This window comes from Pteropus vampyrus, unplaced genomic scaffold (genome assembly GCF_000151845.1).
Source record: "Pteropus vampyrus isolate Shadow unplaced genomic scaffold, Pvam_2.0 Scaffold357, whole genome shotgun sequence".
Lineage (NCBI taxonomy): Eukaryota > Metazoa > Chordata > Mammalia > Chiroptera > Pteropodidae > Pteropus > Pteropus vampyrus.
In genome coordinates, this window is record NW_011889138.1 from 942,024 (window position 1) to 950,284 (window position 8,261).

Sequence of the window (8,261 nt, forward strand, 5' to 3'; positions counted from 1 at the left end):
GTGAAACGGACCAACCTCTCCAGCAACCACCTGGCATTTTCTGCATCCTGTGGAAAAACACAAACATGCCCTCGTCCCCATATTAATACCGGGTCGGGGCTGTTCCATTGACCAGTCAAGGGATCCTTCTATCTCACTTGTGCATAGTCATGCATCGTGGAAGGGTGCCACAGGCAGGCGGTCAGCAGCGGACCGACCATGCATGTCCAAATTCAGAAAATTTAAAATAAATAGAGCATGGTTTAATGAATTCTGGGGAGACTGAGGATATAACTCCCCCTTTTTTATTTTTTGCAGTTGTATTTTCAGAGCGCCACGAGCGCGTTCAACAATACCTTGACCTTGTGGATTATAAGGAATGCCGGTTTTATGGACAATGCCAAATTGTCCAAAAGCGCTGGAATGCTTGACTAGTATATCCTGAACCATTATCAGTTTTTAAGTTTTCAGGATGTCCAATAGCAGTAAAACACTTCAAACAGTGGGAAATGACATGTTTGGTGGCCTCTCTAGTTTGTGCAGTGGCTAATAAATAGCCAGAAAAGGTATCAATGCAAACACGGACATATTTTTGTTTCCTAAATTCAGGAACATGAGTAACATCCATCTGCCATAATTGATTAGGCTTTAAGCCTCTAGGGTTTACCCTAAAAGAGGGTACAGAGAAATACTGAGGGCAAACAGGACAGCCTCGAACTATTTGCCGAGCGGCTTCTCTGGTAAGTTTAAATTGTTTTCTTAAATGCTGGCTATTTTGATGATGTATAGCATGTGAATTTTGTGCTTGTTCTACCTGAGAAAGGGCACACACTTGAGTGGCTTTATCTACAAGGGCGTTATTTTTAGTAAGAGGACTAGGTAGTCCAGAATGAGCTCTAATATGGCCAATATAACAAGGATGGGTGCGGTTATGCAAAGCCAGTTGTATTTGGGCCAACAGTGCCTGGATCACACTGTTGGCAGTATGGATATAAGATACCGATTCTAAAATAGGCAATGCTTTAGCAATATATTGACTGTCAGTATACAAACTGAAAGCAGCATTCGGCACAGCAGCGAACACAGCGGCAACAGCACGTAATTCTACAATCTGTGCTGATGCAGAAGGAGTCTTTAATATGTATGGTTTATTTCCTTCAGTTATGGACACTGCAGTGCCATTAGATGAACCATCAGTAAAAATATTCAGAGCATTAGCAAGAGGAGCAGTCTTTATTATTTTGGGGAAAATAAAGGAATGAGTATTTGCAAACTGCAAAAGCTTATTATTTGAATAATGATTTTTGATTTCACCAGGATATTGGGCAAAAGCTATTGCCCAAGAATCACAATTTTGAAACAGCCAGCTAATGTGCTGTTGTGTAAATGGTACTATAATATCTTTTGGTTCAGCTCCGAAATATTTTCTAGATTCCTCTCTAAGCATCTGTACAAGACAAGCCACAGCCTCATAGTAAGGAGCAAGAACTCGGGCAGGGGACACGTGCAAATGAATCCATCTCAATGGTCCATCCTGCCATAATACGGCAGTAGGTGTATGTACTATTGCAAGCACGTATCCTTCCTAGCCTTTAGTATAATCTGGATACTGAACTTGTTGTTTTTCTATAGCAGATTCTACTATTTGTAAAGCTTGCCTGGCATCTGAAGTTAACTCCCGGGGAGACGTGGGAGACGAGTCTCCCTTAAGGATATTAAATAAAGGTTTTAATTCTCCAGTGGTAATTTTCAAATGAGGGCATAGCCAATTAATATCCCCTAATAATTTTTGAAAATTATTTAGTGTGTTCAATTGATCCTTTCTTATCTGAATTTTCTGAGGTAAAATCGCCTTAGGATATAAAGTATATCCTAAGTAAGAGTATGGATATTCTTTTTGCACCTTCTCAGGAGCAATAATTAGTCCCCATTTCTCCAAATCTATTTGCATTTGACCATAAGCACACAGTAAATGGTGTTCATCCCTGTGAGCCAATAATATATCATCCATGTAATGGATAACATAAACCTCAGGAAATTGTTTCCTAATCATGGCAAGGGCTTGGGCCACAAACTTCTGACATAATGTAGGACTATTGGCCATCCCTTGAGGCAGTACTTTCCATTGAAATCTTGTCATAGGTTCTCTAAAATTTATCGATGGAACACTAAAAGCAAATCTTTTGCAATCATTTGGATCTAGAGGGATAGTATAAAAACAATCTTTTAAATCAATTTAAATTTTTGTGGGTGCCCTGAGGAATGGCTGCTGGGGATGGCAATCCTGGTTGTAATGCATCCATAAGTTCCATAGTTTTATTTACTTCTCTTAAATCTTGTGATAATCTCCATTTTCCTGATTTCTTCTTTATAACAAATATTGGAGAATTCCAAGGGGAGTTAGAGGGCTCTATGTGTCCACTATTTAGCTGCTCCTGTTCTAGCAGCTGTGTAGCTTGTACCTTTTCTTGAGTTAAAGGCCACTGATCCACCCACACAGGTACATCACTTTTCCAAGTAATGGGATCAGCGTGAGGTACAGGTTGGTCAATGGTCCTCATTAAAAATGCCCCAAACCTGCTCGAGGGTATCGAGGAACAGGTTGAATGGGTTCTTGAATTCCCTAGCCTTGATTTCCTAGTCCTTGAAACAGTAAAAACCCTTGATCAAACATTTGTTGAGACACCTTTTTGTTGGGACTGTAGAGATAAACTCCCATTTTTTCCATGATATCACGTCCCCATAAATTCACAGGCAAACCAGAGATAATATAAGGTTTAAAAACACCTGAATGTCCTTCTCCATCTTCCCAACTTAATAAATCACTACTTTGTTCTGGGGATTGTTGTTGTCCAATCCCCTGCAACTGAGTCATCGTGGATTGCTTAGGCCAATGTTGAGGCCATTGCTGATAAGAAAGAACAGATACATTGGCTCCAGTATCTAACAAGCCTACAAATTCTTTTCCATTAATCTTTAATTTCATTTCTGGCCTTTGTGCTCCAATAACTTGAACCCAATAGACATCTGAAGAACCAAAACCTTGATTTCTTCTGGCCGCTTTTTTCATTATTTTACCTGCTTCTACTTTTGGGAGTAACAACAATTGAGCTATTCTTTGGCCTTGCTGGATAACTGAAATTTTGGAAGGAGAACATGTCATAATTTTTACTTCCCTAGTATAATCTCCATCAATTACTCCGGGCTGTACTATAATACCATTCATGGTGGCACTACTTCTTCCTAGTAACAACCTAACTGTACCAGGGGGAATGGGTCCATAGACTCCCGTGGGCAAGGCCTGCATTCCCATATTAGGGGTTAAGACTGTGTAGGTGGTGGACTGAGGTCCAGTCCTGCGCTCCCTGGGGTTGCTCTGTAAAGTTCAGAAATGGGTTTCCTTGTGGGACAAAGGTCTGAAATGCCCCATAACCTTGGTTCGGGGCCCGGGGTGGGGCCCTCCACCTGTTTCCCTTCGGGGTTGTCTATTTCTATCAGTCTTAGACCTACAATCTTTAGCCCAGTGACATCCCTTTCCACACTTAGGACAGGTTCTAGGTGCTTGAGGACCAAAATTCTGGCCTCCAGGACATTGCCTCACATGGTGCCCTGGTTTTCCACATCCAAAGCAAACTTCCTGATTATTTCTCCTTCCCCGACCCCCGCCTTGGCTTGCTAAAACCTGTTTAATTGACTTTCCTTGCAAGGCAGTGGCAATGGCTATGCCTTGAGTATAAGACGGACCAATATCAGAACATAATCTGATATAGTCACTAAGATCCCCTTCCTTTCTAAATGGCCGTATGGCCGTCTGACAAGCAGCATTAGCATTTTCATATGCAAGCTGCTTGACCAAAACCAGTCCAACTTCTGGATCCCCTATTAATCTTCCGGTGGTGGTCAACAAACGATTAACAAAATCTTGGTAGGGTTCATCAGGGCCTTGTCTGATTTTGGATAATTCCTCAGTTTTTCGGCTGGAGGATGGTAAAAGCTTCCAGGCCTCTTTTGCAGCTGCATTAATTTGAGCATAGGCTGCAGCAGGGTAGGCAAGCTGTTGATCCATTTCCCTGTGTGGCCCATCCCCAGCCAACATATCATGAGTTATTCCATTATTGGCCGCTCTATTGTGTTGAGCTGTAGTCTCACATTTTTCTCTATAGCTTGTATCCCATAGTAAATAATCTCCTCCAGAAAGACAAGCTCGGGCGACAACTCTCCAATCCCAGGGGGTCAAGGCCTGGGCCGCAAGACTCTCCACTTGGGCCACAGTGAAAGGAGCTGTAGCTCCATATTGAGCACAAGCCGTTTTCAACTCTTTTAAGGTTTTGAATGGAACGGGTTGATAAACTCTTATAGGTTGACCTCGTTGATCCTGTGCATCAATCACAGGAAAGGCCATTTGGAAATCAAGAACAGATTCCCCCTCAGCGGCAGCCTGCCGCAGCCCTTGTTGCAACCCTGTTTGAGGCATTGGTTTCTGATTAATCCAAAGGGGTGTGCCAGTTGGTCCAACAGGGGCAAAACTCACAGGAGGGGGATCTAAGCCTGCAATTATAGTTGGAGTCAGCCTTCCCCCTGACCTCGGTGGATCCTGAGGAACTTTAAAAATTGGCACTTTTAAGGGCTGAGGCCCCATGGCCAGCTTTTGCATCTGCAAAGACAAATTAGCCAATTTCTGTTTTAATTGTTCAACCTCTTCTTGTAATTCTTTCTCTGGACCTTCCTTTACTTTTTCCCCCATAGCCACTAGAGGCAAAAGCTCATCCTCCTCTTCCTCATGATATTTAGCTGCCTCATCCTCTAACTGAGCAGTATCTCCTGGATCTAAAGGTTCCTCATTCTCATCAAAAAAGAGGGAAGTAAAAGGAGGCCGTGGAGCAGTGGATGCAATATCAGGATTAGGTGGAGCCTCAGGGCCAGTAAAAGCATCCTTGCCTTGTTCCTGCCATTGAGTTCTCTCGTGCCTGGGATCTAAGCAATCCCTTATCAATGCCCATAATCCAAAAGTATCCACTGGCACTTTACTCGGCCCATGGGCATCATAATAGTCTTGTAACTTTTGTCCTATCCTTTTCCAGGTTTCTAAATCTACAGTCCCTTCTTCCGGAAACCAGGGACATACTTCTTCTACAAATTGCAAAAACTTAGTTAATTGTTGCTGGCCCACTTTGGCCCCTCTTACACTAAGCATATTCTTAAGCATATGTACAAAAAGCAGCCGGCTATTACCGTTACCCATTATGAACTCCTGCACACTTACTTTGCCGCCTCCGGCTCTTTGGCCCTTGTTTTGAGTACTCTTCTTCGCGGCGCGTCCTAGCTGTTATCCCCCATTTTCAGGTCCCTGTTCGGGCGCCACTTGTCGGAAGCCAGCCGACAAAGTAATTGAGGGTACCTGAAAGGGGGAGCACAGACTGAGGAAAAGAAAGAAGACAGACAGAATTGCAGGAGGGAGCACAGATTCAAGCTGTCTGTGTCCCCGAGTTTATTTAGAACACACTACTTATAGCATCGCAATGAGAAAACAGCAGTCAAGACCCAAGGTCAGCCAAATTACTTATCCTGCAAAACAATGAAGTTCTCACAACTCAGAACTCTCTGCTAAACTGTAGCAAAGAATTTGCAGTGATTGCTATGTGAACAGTTGCCTCCCAGACAACCTCCTTAAGTACACTTGGTTTTTAACCCCTGACATTGTGCAGCGGTTCTGGCTGTGGCTCCCCACAGCCCTGCATGCTGATTTTGGATTGCTTTGAACCAATCTGTCCAATGGTGTGCAGAGAAAGCTTCTGGGGGAGGTTCCCTGCTTAACGTGGAGTAGGAATTCTCAGGCGGGGTGGGATAGAGTGGGGTTGCGGGGGGACTGTGTCTCGCAAGTAACATCTGGCAATATCCGGAGTCAGTTTTAGTTGTCACTACTGGCATCTAACGGGTAGAAGCCGGGGATGATGCTCAGCGACCTACAGTGCAGCTCCTTCCCCAGCAAACGGTTGGCCCCAGATGCCAGCAGTAAGTGTGGTGTGAGAAAACACCACCAAACGGTCCTTTCTCCTCCGTCTTTTCTTTATAAAGACAAGGATGGTGTGCTACTGCCACCCAGGGGGAATTCAAGAGCATTGTGGAGAGCAGCATCCTGATCTTCCTGTGATGATGAATTAGCTAACCCCACGATTATCTACCCAGGGGCTGCTACATGGGAAATGGGAAGCTTCTGGTCAGTGACTGCAGTTAGGTTCTCTGTTACCTATGAGTTAGAGCAGTGGTCCCCAACCTTTTTGGCATCAGGGACAGGTGCTCCTATGACCATCTAATGTCTGATGATTTGAGGTGGAGCTGAGGCGGTGATGCTAGTGCTGGTGAGCAGCTACAAAAACAGATGAAACTTAGCTGGCTCACCCACTGCTCACCTCCTGCAGTGTGGTCTGGTTCCTAACAGACCATGGACCGGTACTGGTCCGCGGCCCGGGGGTTGGGGACCCCTGGCTTAGAGCATCAGAATTGATATGGCTTCACCTCTTTCCCTTCCCCATCTGCAAAGTGTACAGGGTGGGTAGAGGTCAATTCTTATGATGTGACACCAAGAAAGGGTCCTACTGGAGAAAATCACAAGTGAAGAGCCCAGAGTCAGTGAGGAGGCAGCTCCCCCGCCAACCTGGTCCCCACCCCACAATAACAGTACCAGGTCAGGGCAATGCCACTGAACTTGCCAGAGGTTGCCCTCTGGGGAGGGTCCTTGTCCTATTGGGACCTACCTTCCCCTGTGCAAGCATAGAGATAAACAGGTAGGCAGGGGCTGGACAATCTAGGCCTGAGCACCTGGCATTCGGACTGTGAATGTCAGCTCTTTGGGGAAGAGTCTGATAACCCTAGACACACCTTTCCAAAGCCAGCTCTGGCTGCCAGGTGAAAGGACCTTGTCCCTGTGGGAGGGAGGCACTGAGGATGCAGACCCAATTATTTTGCTGTCAGACAGAAAACCTGCAGTGACTTCCCAGTGTGCTCAGAATAACCCCCAAGGGGCCTTTGCCCTGGCCTCCCCTGTTCTCATGCAATCTGGCCACACCCCTCTCTGCCACTTGCTATCCCTGCTCCAACCTCAGGATTTTTCGCCTACTGTCCCTGTGCCCTGACACCCTTCCTGATATTCAGCTCCCTCTTGATATTCAGGTTCTGCTCTTACTATACTCCTTGTATCAGTCAGGGTCTTCTAGAAAAACAGAACCAATAGGATATATAATAAAATACAACACGATATTTTCATAATATAAACATGTGACTTAGTGTGAGCCATTTATTATGAGCGATGATGGAGGCTGAAGAGTTCCACCACCTGCCATCTGCAAGCTGGAGTCCCAGGAGAGCCAGTGATACCATTCAGTGTGTCATTCACATCACACAACTCACAACCCATGGATCTAATGTGCCAGCCTGATATGTGAACTAACTCTCCTGGAACATGTTTAAAAAGTATTTCTGCAAAGAAACTGCAGATTGAAGATAATGTGAATAACATAAGCCCCAGTAGACAATGGGGCTGACGTTTCTCCTACACCTGGCATAAATCTTTCATTGGTCACATACAGGGGCAAGGCAGAGCAATCACCATCTAATTTGATCCGATGGAGAACAAGCCTAAAATATTTCCAGGTTTGAAAAATGATGCTTGAATATGAAGGTTGTATGAGATAATTTATAGGTAAGTGCGGAGAACAAAGCCTCGCACACAAGGGCTCTGTATTCCCTGTGTATTACCTTCCATCATCATCATTATTATTATGGGTTAGAGAATATAAGAAATCATAAAAAGTACATATTGGTAAAAACGCAAGAATTTCCCACACTCCTGGGAAGAGACTGATTGTTCTGTACCCATGGTAACAAGCAGCTGCCCAAATGGGTTTAAACCCTTTCACTGGATCCAAGACAGCTTGCCTCAGCATGCTTTTCCAAGCCAATGAATGACTCAACTCTAGCTTCTGAAATTCAGCCAGTAAGGAAGGATCCACTTTGATGAACACACCTGTGAGTGCCAGTGTCTCACCTGAGTAACTACATGTCAACTCATTCTGAAGATACACTAATCCCTAAATTCCATGTTTCCCCCAAATTTCTATGTACATAAGAACAGCAGTTTGCTCTGTTCAGGGAGACAGTGATAGACTAGTTATCCTTTATTACACTAACCAATAAATTTGTTTATATATCAGATATTGAATACTAGTCACATCATTCTTCGATGTCCAGATATATGCTTTTAAAAAGGTGACTTTTAACACCAG

General features: G+C 44.3%; 2 protein-coding genes across 2 annotated transcripts in view; both read right to left on the reverse strand.

Annotated features, from left to right (window-relative positions):
* Window positions 1-635: 635 nt before the first annotated feature.
* Window positions 636-5,221, reverse strand: LOC111731240 (endogenous retrovirus group K member 10 Gag polyprotein-like). The gene is made up of 2 exons (XM_023522729.1): window positions 3,662-5,221; window positions 636-647 (listed from the first exon to the last, which is right to left on the reverse strand). The coding sequence occupies exons 1-2, from the start codon at window positions 5,219-5,221 to the stop codon at window positions 636-638; spliced, it is 1,572 nt and encodes a 523-aa protein (XP_023378497.1).
* Window positions 5,222-5,887: 666 nt separating this feature from the next.
* The window catches only part of NLRP5 (NLR family pyrin domain containing 5), a gene marked incomplete at its 5' end in the record, with an annotated part of 27,125 nt that continues 24,751 nt past the window's right edge, over window positions 5,888-8,261 (reverse strand). The window contains one exon of the mRNA XM_011379313.1: window positions 5,888-6,044. Coding sequence (XP_011377615.1) covers window positions 5,888-6,044 — 157 coding nt within the window. The remainder of the gene's footprint in view (window positions 6,045-8,261) is intronic.

Coding starts and splice junctions, on each gene's coding strand:
- LOC111731240 (XM_023522729.1), bottom strand. CDS start 5,221: ATGGGTAACGGTAATAGCCGGCTGCTTTTTGTACATATGCTTAAGAAT.